This window comes from Cebus imitator, unplaced genomic scaffold, assembly GCF_001604975.1.
Source record: "Cebus imitator isolate Cc_AM_T3 unplaced genomic scaffold, Cebus_imitator-1.0 Scaffold30, whole genome shotgun sequence".
Classification (NCBI taxonomy): Eukaryota; Metazoa; Chordata; class Mammalia; order Primates; family Cebidae; genus Cebus; species Cebus imitator.
The window spans coordinates 1,361,727-1,386,015 of record NW_016107345.1 but is presented as its reverse complement, the minus strand read 5'-3'; the positions used below and the strand labels follow the sequence as shown (position 1 = coordinate 1,386,015).

Genomic DNA, 24,289 nt, shown 5'->3' with positions numbered 1-24,289 from the left:
TTTTTGTATTTTTAGTAGAGACAGGGTTTCACCACATTGGTCAGGCTGGTCTTGAACTCCTGACCTCGTGATCCGCCCACCTCTGATTCCCAAAGTGCTGAGATTACAGGCATGAGCCACCACGCCCGGCCTAGCTCTGACTTCATCTGCAGTATGGATCAATATCAGACGGGGGGCCCTCACAGCTGCTTTCACACAGGCAGTAACTCAGCAGGAATAGAGAATCAGAAAAACAAGGACAAGCGCTTGCCTTTGATGAGTTTGACACAAGGGATTGCCCAGTCCTTCTGAGACTGTGAGTGACTGAGAAAGTTTCCTGCACTAGCCCAGCACCTCCGGCTCAACAACACGGGATTCCTATTCTTCTCAGGCCTTCCAAGAGCAGCTTGTGGCAAACAGGCTGATTTCTCAGCTCATGCCCAAACTGGTACATGTCCTCTGCTGACCTAAGACCATCAGCTGACATAATTTCCCCTCTCTGAAACTCTCTCAAACCTCATATCCCTGAAAACTCCCCCATGTTCCAAGATCATCTCATTAAATCACTTCATTTATTCCTCTGTCTATTCAGCCAGTCAATAATTAGTTACCAAATGCTGGGATGCAGGTATGAATTAAGACATGACCAGTGGCTCACACCTGTAATCCCAGCACTTTGGGAGGCCGAGGCAGGCACATGATGAGATCAAGAGATCAAGACCAACCTGGCCAACGTGTGGAACCCAATCTCTACTAAAAATACAAAAATTAGCTGGGCATGGTGGCACGTGCCTAAAGTCCCAGCAACTCAGGAGGCTGAAGTAGGAGAATCACTTGAACCCGGGAGGCAGAGGTTGCGATAAGCCAAGATTGTGCCACTGCATTCCAGCCTGGCAACAGAGTGAGACTCCATCGAAGAAGAAGGAGAAGGAGAAGGAGAAGGAGAAGGAGAAGGAAGGAGGAGAAGAAGAAGAAGGAGGAGAAGGAAGAAGAGGAGGAGGAGGGAAAGGGAGAGGAGGGGGAAGGGGGATGAGGAGTGGGGAGGAGTGGGAAGGGGAGGAGGAAGAAGATGACATGACCCTGCACCTTCACATAGCTCATTATCTAGTAAACCAATCAGGCTTCTCAATGCCTGTAGTCCCAGCTACTCGGAAGGCTGAGGCCAGAGAATCACTTGAACCTGGAAGGCGGAGGTTGCAGTGAGCCAAGATCGTACGACTGCACTCTAGCCTGAGCAACAGAGTGAGACTCCATAAAAAAAAAAAAAAAAAAAAAAAAAAAAAAAAAAAAAAAAAAAAAAAAAAAAAAAAAAAAAAAAAAAAAAAAAAGACATGGAGAAGGTCATTGTTGAAAGGATACTTGATCTCTCTGTACCAGTTGGAATCTGGATGTAGGCTATGGGTAGGGAGGAGATGAGGGCATCCCACATCCCAGATCATGCAGGAAGAATAAGTAGTGCTGCCTGGAGGGGTAAACCACCTGATTTACTTCTTCTTGAGCTCATAGTGTAAGGGGTGGCACAGATTCGGCTGGAGAGCGCATGCCAGGCAGTCCCAGAGGCATGAATGGCTTCTGCTCAGAGCAGGCATCGCCTGCTGTCACCACCTCTGCCAATCCTCACTCCAGCCTCATTCAGTGTCTGTGTTGCCCTCCTGTACAGCATCATCATTTAATATTTTAATCTGTCAGCTTGCTAGTTTCTCCATTAAAACTTAAATAGTCTGAGGGCAAAAAACCTGTCTTTCAAACTGGCAATACTCTCTGCAGCTTTCTATGCTCTAAGCAGCCTGCTAAGCCCAGGAAGAGAGGATGGCGGGATTACGGATGAAGCAGACACAGCCTCAGTAAAGTCAGGTTTGGGGAAAGTGATATTCCAGTCTAAGTAATTTGTGAGGCAAAAGGACACATACCAGCAAAAATAAATTATGTATTTTTTTAATTAAGATTTTTTGCTTTTCAGGGAATCCTATTACTGGTGAATGACAATCCTATTACTGGTGAATCCTATTAATGGTGAATGACAACTACTTATGGACTTCCTGAAGCTCTCTGAGCCTCAGTTTTCAATCAGCATTGCGCTCAAAGTTTTTGTCATGTAAATTCTGCATTTATCCAACAGCTTTAACCTGTCAGAGCCATTGACAATATTTTTTAGAGGGTTTTCTTTCTGTTTTCTTCATAGTTGCTGCTTTTCACCTGAAAACAGAAAAAAAGAGAGTCTGTTCTAAATAGAACATCTCTTTAGTAGACCTCTGTGTTTCAATTTCAAAACCAATTCTTTCACAATAAACTAGAACAAAATTTCCTTTGGAAAATAGGATGTGAGCAACAAGGCCTTCTCTGTTCTCCATCGACCCAAGCCCAGCTGGTATAACTAACAAGACAATCACCATGCTGGGCCGCGGAGAAGGATGGTGGCCTCTCTGTCAAGTCCCAGTCCCCTCTTCTGAGGTTCATCTGCAGATAGCAGAATATAAGAGAAGTCACAGTCTTACTCTCAACGAGTACAAAGTGGAGTTAGAGAAAATGCGTAATACATAATAAAGACAGAACAAAATACGAGAACATGTTACCAAGTGGGAGGCTGAATATTGAAGCAACATGACCAGCATAGGCTCCGAACTCAGGGCTCAAGTCCTAATACAACTACTTATGGACTTCCTGAAGCTCTCTGAGCCTCAGTTTTCATAACTGGAAGATGGGAAAGTCAGGAGACCCACGTCACAGAGTCATGACAAGGAAAATCTCCAGTAGTTAGATGCATGAGAAATCTCAGGCTGGCTACCGGTGAGTTAAGGGTTAGCTGTAGGGCTGGCTGAATGCAACTTGACAAAGCTGTGCAACTATCCTCAGAGTCCTACCACATCCTGTCACTGCACATCCCTCCAGCCTTTGGGTCTAACCATCTCCAGGGACTCCGTCCTCACTCCTGAGCTCCCTCCATGCATGCTGCCCACCTCAGAGGCTATGATCACCAGGAAATGAGTGTCCCCTATTCTAGTTAATGTCAAGGTCAGAAAGAATCCAGGAGAAAACGCAAGCCATCAGCTAGTGAGAGGCACATCTGAGATGAGAAAGGCCTAGCTCTAGATGACTTCAGAGAAGGATTCAGCTGAATCCACAAGAATTCCTTGTGCACTGGAGTCCTGAACCACTAGGTAAGAAGTATGACCACCCTGAAGTCATTTTATCAATGACACATCAGCATTGACCATAATAAATACTTTAGCCATTTGCTGGAGTCTAATCCACTGGACTACAAACATTACATGATGTCATTTTTGTCCCTACCATGATCCAGTCAGGAAGCTGAATGCCATGTGGAGACCATGTACAGGAACTGGTTAGTAGCCAATAGCAGCTCATGAACCTGGCCTGAAGAAACCTCTAGATGATCCCAACCACCAGTCGTTCAAGGCCATAGAAATCGTAGAGCAGAGATAAACTATAACCGCTACCCCATGTCTAAATTCCTGAGCCACAGGACCTGTGAGCGTAGTCAAATGTCACTGTTTCACTAAGTTGTGCAGTGGTTTGTTAGGCAGCCATAGATAGCCAAAACACCAGCCTCTTGTATGCCAGGTTTTTATATCCTCAGGCTTACTGTAACTTTACAACAGCCTCTTCAGCTAGAGTTCAATATACCCATTTTAGAGATGAGAAATCTGAGTCACAGAGAAGTTATGCAATTTATTCAACATCCTGTAGCTTCTAAGTGACATTGTCAGGATTTATACACTACTCACATACGGTGCACGGGTCAGCCACCCAGAATTGAGAGAATTTTTCAAATAAATCAGATGTTGTACTTCAGTGACTGGAATCATTCTCTCTCTCTCTCTCCCACTCCGTGTGTGTGTATATATATATATATGTATATACACACATGTAATATATATGTAATATATATTTAATATTGTCTCTATAGATAGAGCTATATATAGATATATATGAGAGACAATATTGCTCTCTATATATGAGACAGTATTGCTATATATATACATACACACATATATGTATATATATAGTAATATATATTCTATATGCTAACACTCTCCTTACTGAGATAAAGTTATTTGGCTGTCAAAAGAGTAAGAGATACTAAATCCTAACCACTTAGGCTGGGCCATGTGTTTAAGCTGATAGAGTAATTCACATCAAACTACTCAGCTGACAATGGCTCACTGCACTAAGTCTCTTAGAGAAAGAGCAGAATTTGTATCAATCAGATTTTTCATTGTCTTACCTGAAATAGCTGAATCGCCATAGTAATTTAGACCTATGTGCAAGCTATGGTGGGTATAGGGGAAGAATTTTTAGTTCTGCCAGCTGTTCCACACCATCAAAGGAAGTGGTGAAGACAGAGGTAAGTGCTTTGCAAATTCACTTATAGGTGCTCTGGGAAAATGCTGCAAATAGACACTCGAGAAATCTGGCTGTGATCAGAGGTGCCAGATGTTTCCCCAGACACTTGGATTATGCAGGCTGCAGGCACTCAACGTAATTCAACTCATTTCACCTCCAAAGGCTGGGTGCCTGCCATAGCCCAGATCTTGGGAAAGGAGCTAGGGCAACCCTGCTCTCAAGGAGCCTTCAGAGTCCTGAGCCCAGAGTAAAAATCACCACCACTGCCAGGCTCAGTGCCTGCCCCAGCTACAGAACACAGCACAGATTGTTCTAGCAAAGTCTCATAGTCCCAGATGTACGTGAAGACAAGTTTAAGTGCTGCATACAAGTGCTGAGAATTCAATGGCAGGAGACAAAAGTCAGGGCTATACAGTATCCTCCAAATGCCCCACAAAACCTCACAGCTGCCAAGCAAATCTTACTGGATGCCTAAAGGAATTCCAGAATTGATATCCTGAGATAGATTTACTGTACAGGTAGATGGAGAAGAGACACAGCAAGCACTCTCTACAAAATACTTTCTCTTAGCGAACAGGGACCTGCTTGAGGATGGAGGGTTGGAGGAGGATGAGGATCAAGAAACTACCTATTGGGTACTCTGTTTATTACCTGGGTGATGAAACAATTTGTACACTAAGCCCCTGTGACATGCAATTTACCCATATAACAAACCCAACATGTTCCCCCTGAACCTAAAATAAAAGTTAGGAGGGGGAAGAAACACACACACACACACACACACACACACACACACACACACACACACACAGCCTTTCTCTTGTTTGTTCCCTCTGAGTTTGGGTTTCATCAGAAGCAGGCCCTGAGGCATGGATTTGAGCACAGGTGCGTAGGAGGTGGTCTCAGGAAACACCAGTAGGGGAATGGAGAAGTGGCTCAGGAAGGGAAGAAAGCCAGTAAAGACCGGAAGCAAGTTACCAGTGTGGGCAAAATTGAGCTTAGTCCTCCTGGAGAGTCCTGGGCACTGGGCAAAATGCTTCAGCCACCCTCCCACCTGAGAGAAGAGGGAAGCAGGAGCTGGGATGCTGCTCCATCACTGCCTGTCAGTCATTGGCAGGACAGTTCCTGAAGACATTAATTCTCTCTGACTACTGACCTGCCACACTTGGCAAGCACAGAGGAGCCTAGGGGCCAGGGAGAGACCACAGACAAAGGGTCACTGCTGCTGGAAGTCAGGTCCACATGCATGAAAATGGCGTGACAGAAGGTGTACGGGTAGGGAACTGACAGCATCTGCCGCCACCACCCTCTATGCCCACACGCATCCTCTGCCCTAAAGGTTCAGGGGAACATGTTGGGTTTATTACATGAGTAAACTGTGTGTCATAGGGGTTTGGTGTACAGATTGTTTCATCAGCCAGGTAATAAGCAGAGGACCCGATACATAGTTTCTCAGTCCTCTAGGGGAGAGGATATGTGTGGGCATAGAGGGTGGTTGTAGCAGACGCTATACGTGCCCTGCCCATGTGGCAAGACTAGTCTCTATTCAACTTGCACCTTATCGAGCCTGATGAAAAGGCATTTCCTAGAAGGTGTCAAGGCCAGCTATGAGGCCTGACCCAAAGCTCACATTTCCTCTGGGGAGGAAGCCCCAAATTTTAAGCCACTAGTAGCAGGTCCCATCTAACTCAATAGCGATTCTACTCCTCCAGTTCAGCACAATGGGGTGAGGATAGGGCTGGCCCTTCCCCATTCTCAGTTGGCTATGGGTAGAATATGGGGCCATTTCAGACCTGATTTTCTGACCACCCTTGGTGAAGGGCGGTCTGCTCCTGAACCTCCTGGTAAAAACAAACATAAGCCCAGTACCCACAAAACCACTGCATCCTAGGGCTACCTGAGAATAACCTCAACCTTAATCACTGCCTAAGAATGGCATCTTGGGAACTTAGTATAATCCATTTAGGGCATTTTCAACTTGGAAGTTGATACAACAGTGAAATGGGAAATGAACAGGTAGCAAAGGCCTGAGTTTATCCTGCAATGCCAAAGAGATGCGAGAACACCATGTCATAGGCATCTGTTTTGCTCCTCCAATTTTTTTGTTAGACATGCGTTTGTCTGGCTGAAATAGGTATTTCATAAAATCTCAGGCTTTTACTGATAGAACTTTACCTTTCCAGAGCTCAGCCATTTGGGTGACTCAGGATGCAAATTTCCCACAAAGCTAGAAAAGATTCCACGTTCTAAAACATTCCCAAGGAACCAATGTGGGGGGCAGAAAAACCAAAGCAGTCTCGGAGAAGGAAGCATTTTAGTAAGTCAAGTCAGAAGAGTGGGCACGAGAATACTCCTCTCCCACCCAAGCTCTTCTTTTTATTGCACACAAGCTGGGTCTGTGCAGGAGTTTGCAGAGAAGCTGTTTTTAAAATTCATAGCCCATCATCCATTATAATTGAAAATATGGTGACGCATAAGAGATGATGTTGATTTTAGAATCAGAATGTCAACCAGGTCTTCTCGTTTCAGAAATACATACATCCCTTAGTGCCCTGAAGTTACTGTTGGGCTGAAATTTTTATAAACTCAACTCCAAGTCAAATATTACAGACCTACCAAATGTCACTATACTACTTATTAAGGGGCTATTCCATTCCCCATTAAATCAAAATATTAAAATGCATTTTCATCTGAAAGTCGCTGAAACTCTCTTAGGCAATCCAGCCTCTCTCTTAGAAATACTTCAAGCTTACATGAGGAGGGGGAAAAAGAAACAGCCACCTAGGGATTAAAGAAACATAAAAATAAAAACCCTGATCCCTTTAAATTATCCATGAGAAGCTAAGGAAGACTCTTTATCCAAGAGAATGGCATTTTGTCTCTGAAATATCAGTATTGCCATAATAAATACTCTAGACAGTTTGCTGGAGTCTAATCCACTGGACTATAAACACCAAATGTTATTTTTGCTCCCTACCGTGATCTGTCAAGCAACTCTTTCCCAAAGGGTGGCAGCTGCCTTAAAGATATTCCTGCTCAATTCCATAGTGCTTCATTCCTTTTTTGTCACTAAGACTCAGTCCAGTTCACTGTTAAACTTCAATCTCATACCTGATCCAAAGGTCATTGTCTCTGCTCCCAGTGTGGTCTCTCCTACCCACTCCCTAACAGTGCTTCTGTATCAGGTAGAGAAGCAGGAGACGAGAAAGACCACAAGACATCACCATGCTTTACTGGCAAAGTAGTGATTCACTTTTTGCTTGGTCTAAATGATGTTCCAGCACATGATCTATGGGTTCCCATGTGGTCTTCCAGCATGCCCCACCAGGGACACCCTATTCACTAAAAGATCTCCTTGTGAAATCCTGACCTCTTTCAGCTGACCACCAACTGGTGACATTTTCCTCTCTTCCTCAAAAAGAAGAAGAGAGAGGAAAGTTCTCTGCCCTTTAAGGCAATTTCGGCCTGTAAGCACATATGAGATGCTTCTTGGGTACCTCTTAGAACCAGGAAATCAGGAGTGCATCTGTGGTAGGGTGGGGGTGGCCCAGGCACCTTTCTGCCTGAACGGCCCCCAGCACACCATCTAGAGCTCCACAGTTCACTTCCCTATGCCAGTGACATTGAAGTGAGTCAGCTGGATATTTTTTGTGTAGTTTTGATAAACACTGAGCTTTCTAGGAATGCAGCCATCCTGTGAATTGAGGCCAAAGCATGCTTTGTCTTATTCAAAATATTGCCAGAAGGCTTTCACCATTTAAAAAAGTCACTTCACCACAATATGTCCATGGTATCTGAATCACCAATACAACACACACAGCTCTGTTTGCATCGGTAGCTGTTGAATTCACAGTGATTCACATGGTGTTGCTCCTGAACTGACAGCAAGCATCTAATTCACTACTTCCTCTTGTATAGTTGGGCTCAAGCATTTGTTGAAAAACATATTATTTTATTATACATTATTTAACTTTTAATATCTTTGTATTTAGTTAAGACATTATATTGATTTGTTAAATTATGTATATAAGTGCATAACAGTATCAGTAAATTTCATTTCAGAAATAATAATGGGGGCACTACAAAATGTGTTGTAAAAAGGGACCACTGGTTCTGATAGGATTGAAAGTTCATGATTCTTTATGTTTATTTTCATTATCCACCCTAAAACTTTAGTAAAATCCTGTTTGGTCCAAGTTCAAACTTTGATGTCTAAAAGGAAGGGTTATTTCCGCTAGAGCCAGAGTTACAGAAAAAAAGGTCTATCCTGTCTCAGCTCAACCTCAGCCCATGTAGGGAGTGGCAGCATTATTTAGAGAAAAACCTCCTCCCCTAGAAGAAAGGGAATTTCGAGGAGATAATCAGGGCTATTAGCAACCTACTTCTCACCCAAATTCCTGGGGAATGTCCCCCAGAAGGTGCCCCTCTCAACACCAGCCTCAAAAGCTTAGGATTTTGGTTTGGTTGAGGAAGATGGTATTTCCCCATGCATAGTGCCAAAACATTTCGCTCAGAGCTCAACCAGTATATCCTTATGGATTCCCATAAGGGAATCTCAGCAAAAAGCAAATGTTCTTACTTCAGAGAGACTCCCTTTTACTCATTGAAGTGGACTACATACAAAACCTGGAAATCTCAGCACAGCCAGAAATTGGCCCCTCTTCCTGCTGCCCTGCCTCCCTAGCTGTGGGCTCAGAACTCCATGGGCCTCATCACATTCAGCATCCTACTTTGATTGAAGACAAAGTTTTTCCAACTAAGAACTTCATTCTTGTGTCTACACACATATGCATCTGATACCATAAAATGCAAATTGTTTTTATTGACCTGTTTGGAAAATGGAGCATGCTTTATCCACTTAAAACTTGTACAGTCTAGGGTTTAACAGAATGCTGATGGGAGCAAGGAGGACCCAAAGAGTGGCATGGGAAAGTGTCAGATCCACCTGCAGCAGCTGATGGTTAAAAACTAAATTAATCAGTGTGTGACAGAAGATATTCTCTCAGTGTTTGATATCCAATGCTATGGAGAAAAATGGGGGCTTACAACTATGCTACTTCACTTACAAAAAAGGTAATTTACATTAATTATCCAAGAAGGGTGCACACTTTAAATTGCTGCAGAAGCTCATGACCCTGGGCTACCTAGCTTCTACTCCCCAGCCATAACTTATACCCAACAGGCCCCTAACCCCAGCTTGGCTCTATCTCCCCATCTTGAACATATCAGTTCATGCAATAACGAGTAGGGCCCTTCCTGGAACGTTGACCTCTCCTAATCCTCCCACTCTGCCAGTCCTGATGTGTGTGCAGCAAGGAGATGAACACAAGGGATCCCAGGGAATGAAGGAGAAAGATAAGACAAGGGAAACCCCACACCTCAGCTGTGCATTCCCCCACAAGGCAAAGAGCTGGGCTCCAGGGAGCTCCAACTAACACTCGTCCACCTATTTCATCCACAGTGTTAGACCAAGTCTGAGAACGTGGGAATAAGGAATACAGTCTAGTGAGGCGCAGACAGGTGAACAAAGACTATGCAATTGAGCAGTGTCACTGTGGAGGTCTATATGGGTGCCTTGTAATGGAGGGAGAGGAGTGCCCCAGGGGGTGCCCAGGGATGGATTCCCAGAAATGCTGATAGCAAGAGGGAGGCACGCCAGGCTGCCTGGCAGGACAAAGTACAGTAGCAGACAGAGCAATGTGCACAACAGACAGAACACAGGAAAACCCTTCCAGGCAGAAAACTGGGTCGTCCTGCAGATGGGGCTGAAGTGGGAGGGGCAAGCGTGGAGAGGGTTCCCTCATTCACTCACTCAGACCCTGGGCTAGGTGCTGGGCTGTGCTCACAAGAGCTTAAATTCTAGCCCAGGGAAAGGTAGGCACCGATTAAGGTCCTTTTAAGACAAGCCAACCAATGTGGACTGTATCATGAAAGTGATGAAGTAACATGAGGAATTTTGAGCAGGAGTGACTGTGTGCATGTGTTTGGAAGATCCTCCAAGGGCTATGTACAACTGGACTAGAGAGAGATCAGTCCACAGGCTGGTGGAAAATGTGAGTAAAAGCATTTTACTAAAGGCAGAGGGCTTGCTATGAGCCACCACTTCAAAGAAAGTCACCTCATTCATACTTCCAATCAAATGGCCTCCTATACAATAACCAGGTGACTTGTTTTGAAGTGGTGCCTCATAGCAAGCCCTCTGTCTTTAGCAAGATTGGCTGGTTCTGATCAATAAAAGTAGCAATATTTTTCTTTTCCTTTTCTTTTCCAGAGGACTCTCACCCTGTCACCCAGGCTGGAGTGCAATGGTGTGATCTTGGCTCACTGCAACCTCCACCTCCCAGGTTCAAGTGAATCTCCTGCCTCAGCCTCCTGAGTAGCTGGAATTACAAGGGCCCACCACCATGCCCAAAAAGTAGCAATATTTTCTAAAGATGCTTTTACTCACATTTTCCACTGAATTGAGAAAACACAAATTGTAAAGCTAGGATGATGATTATTCTCTCTATTATGGGTTGTATTTTAAGGAGTGGCTTCCAGGGAGCAGCCAAACCTACCTTCAGAAGCAGTTCTTGGTGCCACCAAAGACAAGAAGAGAAAGGTCCTGGAGGGGTAAGGGCAGGATAGGGGAAGACTGGGAGAAGAGGAGTGCTAAAGGTTGATGTGGATTCTGTCTGTTCCCCTCTTCCACTGCAGTGGGCATTGGGACAAAGTAGTGGTGGAATATGTCAAAACCAAAACTCAAGGAAAAGCTAGTTTCAAGCCAAGATTCTTGGTTGGTCACTGACTTGACTTCCTTCTCCCTAAGAAAGCTGGAATTTAATGTATGGAAGATCGGCATGGAAAGGAGGCAGGGATTGTTAAAAACATGAAAAAATGCAAGTGCAATAAAAATGCTTTATGACTTCTAATTAAAATTACAGTAAATTACTAAAAAGTCTGAAATATAATTCTAGCATTAATAATTAAGAAAGATACAGCCATCTTGACATTTCTGATAATAGCACAATAAAGTCAAAATAATTGGTTTTCCTTTGGGAGAAAAAACAACAACAAAAATAAATCTAGGAAGGTGAAATCGGGGTCTTAGCTATGACATCCTTTTTACTCTCTTTATGAGTGATTTTAGCTTTCTTTCCTACTCCAAATGATGGTCCACTCTCCCACAAATAAAAGCATCAAAGAAAAAATAAAACTCCTAAAATATCATGAACTGAAAAGCGAATACTTTTTCTCTCCAGCATCTTTGTAAGTGTCCCGAACGATAATGTTTTAGTTCTTGGCTTTAAGTCCCGATTATTAATCCCTGTAGGCGGTGCTTAGAGGAGAGAAGCTAGAGCAATTTGCAGCCAAGAGATATGCACCAAGAAGTACTGGCAGAGTACAGTGTGAGATTCTAGGGCTGTGGGGCTTAAACTGCTCTTGCATGTTGGCTGGGAGGATCAGAGTAAGTAGTTTCCTAACTGCAGAATCAGGGAGGAGAATCCAAATGTTTCTTCTACACTAGATTTCATGTCTTGTCATTAGGGATTCATTCCCTTGGTTTAGCCATTGCCCTTGGTAGGTTTGGAATCATCAGCTACAAGGCAGGCTGTTATCTTAGATGCACTCCATTTCAAAGAAGACTGGTTTGTGGAATATACTGTGACACTGCCCCTAGGAGAGTAATTGTGCATTTGAGAACTTTAAGGACCAGAAAGAGTTGGAAGAATGAACATTCAGAACCTCAGGTTGCCAAACACATATCCAATCAAGCTAAGGAAATGTTTGCAGTCTCCCCCTGAGTCTTCTAGCTCTTATGATGCAAGACTGCTTGCATCCCCTTCCTTTTTCCAGGCGCATGGTTATCTCCAGGAAGCCTGGGCAATAATGGTAAGTGCTCCAAATAGGCAACACTTCGTAAAAGATGGGACACTCCTAGCGACACGCTACAGCAGAACACCCAGATCCTCACTCAGGAAACTTTCCTTGAGAAACAGGCTTTTAGGCAGGATGGAGAGTGAAGTCTTCCTCTGGCTGATCCTCACCCTCCCTCTCACCAGGTGAGGGAGCAGCAGCCTCTGCCCCTCACTAGGCAGGCCTGAGGAGGGGCCCCAGCTGAGGAAGATTAATGCCCACCCCCACCTCCCTGAAGATACTCCTTTCTCCTCCCAGTAGCATCCCAATGTCTTATTCAAGATATGCAGCCTAACCTGAGCCTCCAGATGATCAAGTGAAGAGGGTAGAAGTGGAATAGCAGCAAGACCAAGGGAAGATGGCCCTCTGGTTGTTGAATAGGGCACGAAGATCATACCCACTTGGACATTCCCTGTCCGCCACCAAACCCAGAGTGGCTGGGGTGCATTTTATTACATAAAACAGAAATTTCCTTACAACATCTGGCCTAAGCTTCAGCCAGAAGCATCTCTGGCTTCAGGCATGCTAAGGGTTTCTTGGCAGCATGCAAGAGAAAGCATGGATATGTACCCATCTTCTCAAGCCATACAAGTCTGGATAACTGTACTGCTGCAGAGGAAATCATAAATCATACATCCTAAATCCAGGATTTCAGTATTTTTGAAGGCTTTCATTTCTCCTCCCTTCCAACTTTGATATATGTACTTACTTAACAAGGGTCTGGGGAGGGTTAATTGAATTAATATATGTAAAGTGCTTTTAGTTTGAAGAGAATGCGCAATATAAATGGAAGTGTCACTAAAAAGGTTAATCTAATTTACATCCAGCACTTTCAGTTCATGGTGTTAATGAACTATATCCTTTTAGAGAGTGATTAATTTATAGAAATGCGATTATTTTTCTAAATGCTATATATGGGTCAGCTTTTCCTATTACTATAACTAACTTTATAGGAGAATTCAGCATTTTATAAATTAAAATAATAAATCAAATACCCCTGTAATGGTTATATTTCATTAATTACAAGGAGACATGCATTAGATTAACATTTATCTGTTTTAGTTAATTTGCTGCAATGCAGTTATCCATGCAAATTGGAAAATGAGACATCAACTTGACATAATATTAACAGTTTTGACTGGTTCTTCCTGAAAATTTACAAAAATGTACGGGCCTACAACTGCTGCATTTTTTGTGTAACCATGGTGACCACCAGTTGTGTGACACATGCAGGTTATACATCAAAGAACTGGGAAGAGACTCACACTAAATTCAAACGTCCCCTGAAAATGTAATTAACTAAATTAATAAGACAGTATAAAGAAAGAAAGATGTAGAGTTTTGTTTTGGGGTTTGAGTCCCAAAGATTTCTTAAATATGAACACCTTGTCTTCTTAGCACTTTATCCTCTCAAAAGGCACCCAGAGCCACTTCCATGTGAATACTCAGAACTTTCTTGGGTAGAGGAGGAGGCGTCATTGTGTCCTTTCTGCATGTGAAAAGACACAGACCCAGAGGGGCTGAGTAATTTGCCCTGAACCTCACAGCTCATCAGCGGATCTAGGTCACAGGAGTCAGAGACCATGGCCTTTCCTTGATACTCCACAGTGATTTGCTAGTCAGACTTGATTGAGACTACAACATTTTACTTAACTATATAATACAACAGACATCATGGAAACACAAAGTGGCTGAAGTCACAAAAGTGATGTCTTTTTTTTTTTTAACTGGCAATTTTCACATGACAATTTGATGCAGTGATTCCGTAGGATAAGTCAAATGTTCACCAATTAAGCATTCTCAGAAGCAATGAGAAAAACACTGACAGCCTTTCTGAGTGAGAATTCCACTGGTAGCTGCCGGCCTTACTGTTAAACACATTTCAAGGTGGTTAACATTCTCCTGACTCACGTGCAGAACCGAGTATTTTAAACTGCTACAGAGAAAATGCTGCAGGTTGGTTTGGGCAGATAGTCAAATATCTAAAAGGGAAAGGCCTGATGGGCAGCTCATCCCCATGACCAAAGGAAGGGAGCAGTGCTGACAGGAGAAGGTACATGGGCACAGAGCCCTGCAGGGTTTGCAGCCAGTGTGGGCAGCAGCGCCCCAGCACACAGTCACCCCTCAACGCTCAGCATGCGCTCTGGGCCTCGGACAGTGCTGGGCAAGTCACACAGAGGTGAGCAGGACTCTTTCCCCTCCAAGGGCTTACAGGCACCCTGGGAAATAGGTGGCAAGGGGAGCTTTGACAGGGGAAATAAATGACTGGTAGGTGACAGGCAGAGAAGCATGGCCCCCATCTGGGAGTAGCACTTAGTTGGGAGAAGCAGTAGAGTTGGCTGGAGTGCTTCTCAGTCTTGGCTGGGCACCAGAAATACTGGAGAGCTTCACACAGATTCCCAGGTCCTGCCCCTGAGCCATTACATCAAAATCTCCGGGGTGGGTTCTGCGTATTGGTGTTATTTTAAACCTCTCTCAGGTGTCTCCATTGTACATCCAGGGTTGGATAACAGGGTGAATAAGAGGTGGGACTATGAAACTAGACTTTCTAGATTTAAATCCCAGTTCTACTGTTTTACCACTTGGGTAAACTAGGTAAGTAGCTTAACCTCCTTCTTTGCCCCAGTTTCCTCATATGTAAAATGGGGCTAATAAGAGTTCACATCTCACTTGGTGGTTAGGAGGGCTGAATGAGTTAATATCTATAAAGCACTCAGAATAGTGCTTGGCACATACTAAGCTCTTGAAAGATGAAAGCATTAACTATTTGGAAATTTCTAGAAAGCTCACTGACAGGAGAGAAAGCCAGAGGGGCAAAATTATCAATAGACATTTATGCCAGGCTGGAGAGTTTGAGATCTATCTTGGGAGGTCTGGGGGTTCCCTGGAGAAGTTTGTCAGAAGGGGTGTGGCTCCCTGTTCTAAGAAGGCAACCTGGGCCCTTCTTCTGAGGAGGTCTGGGTTGCAAGGGTGAAGGCAGAAGTTTTCTGTAGACACCTCCAGTCCTGGCCTTTGCTTTGTGAGTGCCTGAGCCCCTCACTGAGGTTACAGTAGGGATGGGAGAGGTTGGAGGTGGGTGGCTTTGGTGCATCCACCCTAAAACTGAGAAGGGTTGATTTCCTCTGGGATGGGAACTGATAGCCTGTTCTAGCTCCCATCCCCAGATGGTGGCAGCACGCCTGGGGCGGTGGCTACACAATGTGGCATGAATATTAGATTCTAGATGCTGGTGGTACAGTCTGTTGCCTGTGGAAGTAGATAGCCCAGGATCTCAAGGCACCATGCTGTCTGGACAATGGGCAACACAAGCAGTCATAACCTGTGAGGGAGGGAAATCTGAGGCAATTCCAGAGTGTTAGGCTATCCTCAGAAACATTACAGACCTTAGCATAGAGAGTGAAAGACAGAATTCATGACTGAGATGGACTTTCTTGCAGCCCTGGTAGGACTGGCATACATGCTGCCATCTTGACAACAGTGTAATGGGAGAGTTGGGAGGGTGTCAAAATTAGAATCGAGTGCTTTCATTTGCACAAGATGCTAAACAAGGCAGTAGCAACGGGTATTGAGGAGAGGTTCTAGATGGTGATGAAATCACCTGGACATGAGGAAGGATGGATTGTGATATTTGTGGAGAGACCAGCATGCTGGAGGACTCTTGGGGGCTCTGGCTTGGGTCAATATATGGATGATGTATCTTTCACCCAAACAGAGACCACAGCAGAAACAGTAGATTCTCGGAGGAAAAATGAGAGCTTGGGTTGGGACATATGGGGCTGGGGCATCCTAAAGGAAACAGATATTGGTGAGCCTTGGGTGGGGTGGGAGGCTCAAGGTGAGCTAGGAGAAAAAGTATTGGTCAGGGGCATCTCTGGTCAATCTCTGGGGAGGACTGATGTGAGTAGACGGTCATGAGCTGGGGACAAGCAAGATCCTGGAAAAGTACTGGAGATAAGTTGCCTGTTCTTAGAGTCAGAAAACTGCTCAGCAGTGAGAGAAATGGGCTTCAAGTGGCCCTGGTCCAAGAAGTCACCTAGCTCAGCACACTGGCTCCCTGGTGCTAGACTGCAATCAACTGCACACAATCTGACCCCTTGTCCTGGTTCTTGCTCTGCTGCTATATGCCCTGTAATGTACGTTTACCAATCTGTAATAGGGGTATTTGAGAAAAATACAACGGCCATATATAAATTCTTGCCATGACAGTAGAAGAAAAGGCAGCCAGATCAACAGTCTGGTATCTGCTACTCCTGTACGATCTCCTCCCACCCTTGCCATGCACACCTCTCAGCATCCCCTTCTTATCCACTTTGGTATCTAGCCATCCAATATGTTTAAAAGTGTGTATCCGTCATTAATCCTGTACAGCCTAAACCTGAGTCAGAAGAGGGCGATATTTAACCCAAATGAATGACCGTATCAGAACTGCTGGCACAAAGGCCAGCCAGCTGTGACAGTCTTCCTGGTGCAGGAGGCCCCTCCAAACACATCTGGGACTATACAGTGTGGATGGCTGCCTCCTCTGCTTGAGGCCAAGCGTGACAGGAATGAAGAGGACTTCAAGCTGACTGGATGAGAAGCAACAGGTATTGCTCACTTTGGATTGAGAAGTGAGTCAGAGAGTGAGGCTTTCAGGGAAACTGACTCTTTCAGCAATTTTGAAGTGAAATCCAAACAAATATTCTTGGACAGCAAGGCAATGCCTTCAGGGCAGCAGAGCCTCTGTGACCTCACTCAGAGCCCTTCTCAAGCAGACATCACATCACTCTGACAGGCAAGCCTGTGTGAAGAGGGGAACCCATGCCTACCACTCTATTCTGAGTTTGTAACCTCAGTTTCACCACCTCTGAGCTGTGAGACTTTGGGCAAGTTACCTCACTTCTCAGTGACTCAGTTTACCCCTCTGTAAAAATGAGATTGTAGTTTTACCGCCTTCATAGGGTTGGTACAAGGATCAATCAAACCAACTGACATATATGAAGTGCTTCAAGATAGTGCTTGGCACATGGCATGCACTCAATAAACATTCATTGTTTTGTTAGCCCTGGAATCTGTATGTAGAAATATATTTGGCCTGGCTGAGCACCCTCTTCACTCATGCCTGGGTGCCAATCACTCTTGTCACCCTGTATTTACCTGTCCACTGTAAGTTCCTGCCCGTGACATATGCTTACGCAATGCCTACCTACCCATCAACATCCCTTTCACTTTCTCCATAAATCTTTCCTGACTTCCATTCTTGCCAACTGCTTCTTTTCCTGCAAGGCTTTTGGGGGTCTGTGATGCACAATCTACCATTTTCCCGTAAGTCACCAAGTTCTGCAATAGTTTGTGTGAGGTGCGATGTGCAACGCTTGCCCTCGACAGAGCGTGAACTCTTTGATAATTGGAACTTGCTTTTATCTTTTTGTTCCCCTCACAGAGAATCACAGGAGGCTGAGAAATAGTAATTGTCTGAAAAGGCTAGAGAACAGGACCTAGTGCGTGTCTGGAAGGGCTCACTCTCATTCTAACCACTCTCCTCTGATCAGTACCCCCTCCAGCCCCCTCTCTGCTTCTTTCCCAAAGCTGAGAGCATGATCCTCTGTCCTACGCAGTGCCAGGATCTTCAGCTCAGTGCGCTTCCCAAGCTCAGGCATCCCCATGGTCCATCCTCAAAACCTATCCTTCCCAGGGAACCATTTCCACAGGGTCCAATTAGTGGTGGGCTAGATAACAACTAACAAAACAATAATCTGTTCCAAGCTATTATTTGAGTATCATAGCTTCAGTTACCCCATTCCACGTAAACATGTATTATCACGAAGCGTGTCAATGCCTTGACAAAAAAAAAGAAGTATGCCTTTCTGTTTTCCAAGGTAGCAGGACTTATAGGAAAGTATGAACTGGGCAGATCTTTCCTTACAACCTAGATCATGCCACATAAGCTCTTCCTCCAGAGACCAGCACCTCCCACACCTCTGTCACCGGCACATGGAGAGATGCTTATTTATTTACTTATATAGCAAATATTGCTGACCTTTACTCTGAGCGGGCCCTGCACTAAGTGCCAGAGCTTTTGAGATGAATGAGACGGAGCCTTGGCTTCCAAGACGTCCACAAACTAGTGAAAAAAGGCATATCTTCTTACAAACAAGTCAAGCCAAATGTGTGTGTATGCATGTGCATTTACATTTATATAATATTTACACATATGTGCATATCCACACAAGGAGAGACAGCCAGAGAGAGACAGAAAAACAGAGAAACAGAGTTAATAGTTTGAGCGGAGAAAAGATATGAAGAAAGCTATTAGATTTCTAAGAGATCAGAAAAAAAAATTCACCAAATCTCAAGACACTAAACCAACTGTTTAAGTGACCAATAATTAGTGGTTGAATATTTAGTGCCTTTTACATGCCCCAAGCTGGGCTACATGCTCTCTAAGCACTATCCTGATGGCCATTTTACAAGGTAGAAATCTGTATCCCCACTTTATAGATGAGGAAAATGAAGCTCAAAGGGGTTAACTAACTTGTCCAAATCACCTAACTAGCAGGTAGTAGGGCCAGATTTGGAACTCAAGTTTTTCTGGCCATATGCCCACATTTTACTTTATACAGGAGAGGGGAAAACATGTAAAATGTCTATGTCAAGAAACGACAGCACTAGGGATAACAAACAGGTGTGTTCACCAAGCAAATCACTGCATACTGCTCAGCTCACGGCTTGAGTTCAGGCCCTGGAGCTACCAGGAGAGTCAGAATGAGCCTTCAGCACTGGTCTGTGAGCCCTGAGGACTAGAGTCAGACAAAGAAACACAAGCACGAAGGAAAGAGAAGCAAGTCACTGAAAAGTAACAAGCCTGGGAAGTTTCCTTAGGGAAAGCCATGTCCATGTCTGGCCACATCTTGAGTAACAATGGAAATTAGGCTGAGGAAGGTTACTGACTAGCCTGATGCCCAGAAGGCCCAAGAGAGGGAAAGGGCACATTCTGGTCCCAGAACCACTGGCGTTTCAGGATGGCAGCAGGTCAGAGTACACTTTCTGATGCATTGCTGAGGGCTTTTTAGCATTTGTGCTTCAGCTGGAAAAATAACTCTGTGATACCACGAGAAGACATCTGCTACTTACCCAAAGATGATTTAGAACAATCCACCATAAAAATTCCACACTACTTTTGCCCCTGCAGGAAGTTCTGCAGTGTGCAATCTGGAATATTCAAGGATGGTTTTGAATCTATGGGAGAAACGAGGTGAATGACGAAGCAAGAACACCAGTCTTCATGATGAAAGCAAGCTCTGTTTCCTTCACCTCACCTGCACGCCCTTTTAAACAGCCTTAGACACTCATACTGCGCTCTTCCGTGGGCAGGACCACAAGGGCTCCTGGGCAACTCAGAGATACAAACAGCTTAGCTTCCTTGTGGTCCCTAGACCTGCTTTCAAAACCAGTGGGAAGACTATCTGACAACTACAGGGCACTGGGCATAGTGATCTCTTTTATTCTCATCTTAGTGACACATCCTCTAGCTAGAGGTCTTGGCGAGTCATTTATCCTCTCATAGCATCTGTTTCTTCATCTGTGAAATGGGCTAACACTGGCTCTGCATGTGTCATAAGAGTTAGAGATTGCTCATGTAATGGGATTAGCAACAGTGCCTGTTACACACTAAAGAAGGACTCTATACACTGCAATTACTACAATTACATCACACTGGTTATAATCCTGCTCCATCCTCCTCACCTATTACCACACGCTGCTTCTGTAAACCTTGTCTGTGCGTTCCCATCTCCTTTGCCTGTGTCTCTATCACAGTCAGTACTATACTTTGGACAAATTTGCTCTGCTGTCACTCTCTAAATTTTCACATAAAAATCTTGTCTCTCCAACTAAAACAGAAGCTCCTCAAAGAAAGGTAGGGGTGGAGGGCAGCCTTCTGCCACTGGCTCAGAAACCTCCAGAGCACTGAGCCAGGCTCTCAGCACACAGGCAGGCACTACAGTCATTGATGGTCTATAGCTGAGTATTGTTTCAAACGACCTCTATGCCTAGATGCTAGGAACTTAGAAAGGACTGTGTACCAAGTCCTTGAGGTCTTGGGACCACTGACGTCTTGCCAAATTTGGCACAAATTTTGAGTTGTTGTCTAGATTGCACTGTCTCCTTTCCCTTGGATAAGACATGTCTTTTTCTGCCTCGAGAAACTCTTTGGGTCCACAATACCTTGCCAGTTTTACTCACAGAACATGAGCATGTGATCTGGTCTCTTCAACGAATCCAACAAGTATTTATCTTTTTTGAATAGCCAAAATAGGTAAGGGTGAAGGGAAGGAGTTATATAATTGCCTGGCCACTATATTATTTCTGAAATGGGAAATAAGTTTATACTGAAAGTACAGTGATTCTGTGAGAACCCCAGGTAGTTGTCAGGGATTAATTGCTCTAGTCCCTAAAGCAGGAAACAAGAAACACAAAGGCAGAATAAGCTGTGCACCACAGACACAACATCTTCTTACACAAGCCTGAAGCTGGGAGCACGTGCTTCCAGACAGTTATTTGGAGGGTGCATTCAACTCTGTCAGAAAGCTTGACTCCAGACTCCCAATGTTTTTCTACACATGAATACAGAATTGTATGAAAGAATAATATACATTTTTGTTCAATCTTTACATGCATTCCTTATTTATTTATTTGTTTGTTTATTTTAGTGATGGGAATAATAATGGTATGAATCTCAAAAATGGCAAAGTCAGAGGCAGGGTTTATTATACATAAAACATACAGCTTATTTCAAATATTCTTCAGACATTATGAGATTTGGAAACACAAAATGCAAGTGCATTGTAATAAGGAGAGTCAGTCCTGTAAATACTAAGGTGTCATAATAAATATCTCTGTTGTAATCAAATATTACATATTTGTCTAAAAAAAAAAAAAAAAAAAAGCAGCCAATAGAGCTCTTTGCAGCCCCCCAGTGGTTGTAAGGGGGAAAAAAAAGCGAGAACAAGCGGAATTCGGACAGTAACTCTCTTATCTGCAGGGCCAACAAACTTTTTACGCTGGAAAACAAATGTCTAGTTTTAACCATGAAATGAATATGTTCTAAGTCGGATGTTGGTTAAAATGCACAAAATTATCCACATGAAGTGAATCGCTGAAAGCTGGTTGTTGTTTTTTTTTTTTAATTTCTCTCTCCCTTTCTCTCTTAGCTCTATGAAGCTTTCCAATCTGACCTGAGAATCAGCTGTGCACTATTATATTACTACTCACACCAGATCCTCTCCCCAAATGATTCCTTCCCTGTGCTGCACTTGCTGCAGGCTCTCACCCTCCCTCAGACCCCTGTCGGCAGACATCTGCTTGTAAGTACATCACTTAACTGTGCTACAGTTGTGACGGGAAATCTCCACCCGCCACCTCTTTCCCTCCCAAAAATGTAATTTGCCTGTTTAACAAAGTGTTTATATTGGGAAAGGAGGAGAAACTGTCTGGAAGTTCATTGGTTTTTATTCTTATCTTCACCAAAACAACAGTCTCTCAGCTTGATCCCTTCATATCATCGACTTCTTTACCGCACTGTTTGACATATTTTCATAATGAGTTTCTCTTTTTCTTTAAATAGAAACTGCCTGTCAAGGATACACCAAGAAAAACAATTTGCTGAAAAGAAATAGAATGCCTGCTTATAAAATCTTTCCAAAACGATTATACCCAAAAAAATGTAAAAATTAGAGATAAACATAATCACCCATGTTCTCCTAAGTTACTGGAAGGTCAGTTACCAAGGTCCAGACAAGGCAAACTGCCTGCCTCTAGTTCTCCCCACTCTCCAAGAGTAATGTAGCCTGATAGGTATTTCCTCCCCTAAGCTGGTGCCTAACTGTAGTTCAAAGCCAGCGTCGGAATCAGGTTGTCTAACAGGGGATCTATTTTTTGACAGGCGCAAACCTCTCCACCCTCTGATGATGGCCAGGCAGGATTTGGGGATCAAGTAGCCCCTCATTGTCACCTAGAGGATTTGGCCACAGCCCACAAACCAAAACGCATGCCATCCTTACGAACAGCGCACAGAATCAACAAGTTATCACTAAGCTGTGCGCCCCAGCTAGGATCTGCCACAGCCTCTCCTGAGCCAACCACTGGCCCCCACCAGCTCTGCTCTTCCCTCGCCTCCCCACCCCTTGTAAGCACGTGATCTCCTGTTTCAGACCCGGCCCCCGACCCCAGAGCTCCCAGCGCTCCCAGGCAGCTGTCAAAGTCCGGGGTTCGCCGGCTTCCAAGCTCGCCTCACCAAGCCAGGCGTTCCCTTGGATCTAGCTTCCTACGGAGCGAGAGGTGCGAGGAGGTCAAGCTCTTCAAAGGAACAAGGTGGGCAGGGGAGTGGCGCCAGGTTAGGCTCCTCGGTCCTCAGGAGCCAGAGCCGAGTAGGAGAGGCGGCGGGGAGTCTCGCAACCCGGGCTTCCTCCCGACTCCGCCGCCCACCCGGAGGGCACGCGTTCCCCGGGGAGCCAGAGCAGCCCTGGGGAAGCCTGAGGAGTGTCAGCGGGGCCTTCCCTGGAGCCTAGAAGTTTCCACTCCATCCTCGATCTGGGTAGTTAGGAGACAAGTCACCGCTCGGCTCCTTCCTTGAAAGCACCACGGCTGATCTTTCCCCCAGGCAGGAGCAGACACCTGCTTGTCCCCGCGGCGCGAGTCGTCCCTGGGCCAGAGCTCGAAACTCACCCACTGCGCTCCCACCCAGGCACAGAGAGCCCTCAAAGTTGTCCGTACTCCCCAGACCTCGTCCTCTGCTCGGCCCCCGGACCCCACCCAGGGGTTGGGCCGGCGTCCGCGGGTGGAACCTCTCCGGTCCGCGGCGCAAGGAGCTGACTCCGGGGATCCAGGGCGCACAGAGGCCAGAGAAGCTGCGGCAAGGGAGGGTGGGCAAATCCAGCATGAGCCGGGTCCCTGCCGCTTTCACCCTCGAGCCTGCCCTGCCTCCCTCGTGGGAGAAGAGCAAACTTCCCCAGCACCCACCTTTAGCTGCGAGGAGGCGGCGCCGCCGGCTGTCCCCGCCACCGCCGCTGCCGCTCCCCACGCCCAGCGCCAGCAGGAGCGGCACCCAGCACAGCCGCCCAGGCAGCATCCTCGCAGCCGCCGCCAACGAGCTGTAGCCGCCGCCTACCGACCGCGCCGGCTCTCGCCTCCCGGTGCCGGCCGCGCCGCGGGCCGCCTCGCCGTCCCCGGTGGGTGCGCTTCTAGCGCCGCCGCCGCCGCCGCGCCCGGCCTCCGGTTCCCGCCGCCGCGCCGCTAGCTCGCCGGCAGCAGCCGCGCTCACTGGCGCGGACCCGGAGCCGCTCCGGCGCTCACCCCGGGACGGCCCGTGACGTCACGGAGGGAGGGATGTGGCTCGTGCATATTCATGAACGCGGGCACCGGCGCGGGGTTCCGCGCTCCCGGCCGACGGCCCCGGCCCCCAACTTTCCTCAGCCGTCTCCACGCTCCGGGGCGCTGTCCAGGTCCTCCTGCCCCAGTCAGGACCCGGTCCCCAGAGGACCCTGGTGGGCGGCTCCGAGGAGCCCTCCAGCCCCGCGCCTCCACTCCGGCTCTCTGAAAATCTGCCGCAAGGAATGGAGGGCTCCCCCAGAAAGTGGCCACCTGAGGCCTGAGGGTCGTCTGGGGTGGTGCGGGGGACCCTGCCCCGCCATGCCCTTTGAGCTGACCTCTGGGCGGAGGAGACTGGCGGGCGTTGCTCAGGGTCTTGCCCTTGGCTGGGCGTCTGGGCGCTCTATGTCGACTGGTCTGGGGAGGGCGCCAGGCGCACGCTAGAGCAGCGCCTCGTGGTGCTAGGGGTTGTCGGGCAGAGCAGATAGTCTTGGACCTGGATGGCAATGGCCGGGCTCCGCGTCGTCTCCGAGAAGACCCGGCTTTTAGAAGCTGACAGAAAAGCTAGATCAGAAAACCTGGGGTGCTGGACCTGCTGAGGCTGGGGGGTGGGAGACAAACTTAAAATTCCCTGCAGGATGGTGCATGCAAGAAGTTGCCACCTTTATGTTGTCACTCCGCATCTCCAAGAACAGGCTGCTTG

General features: G+C 46.0%; 1 protein-coding gene across 1 annotated transcript in view; it reads right to left on the bottom strand.

Annotated features, from left to right (window-relative positions):
• Window positions 1-23,534, bottom strand: part of CLSTN2 (calsyntenin 2) — a 648,539-nt gene extending 625,005 nt beyond the window's left edge. The window contains exon 1 of the mRNA XM_017523717.1: window positions 23,239-23,534. Within this exon, the coding sequence (XP_017379206.1) occupies window positions 23,239-23,347 (109 nt within the window). The 5' untranslated portion in view covers window positions 23,348-23,534. The remainder of the gene's footprint in view (window positions 1-23,238) is intronic.
• Window positions 23,535-24,289: the final 755 nt, after the last annotated feature.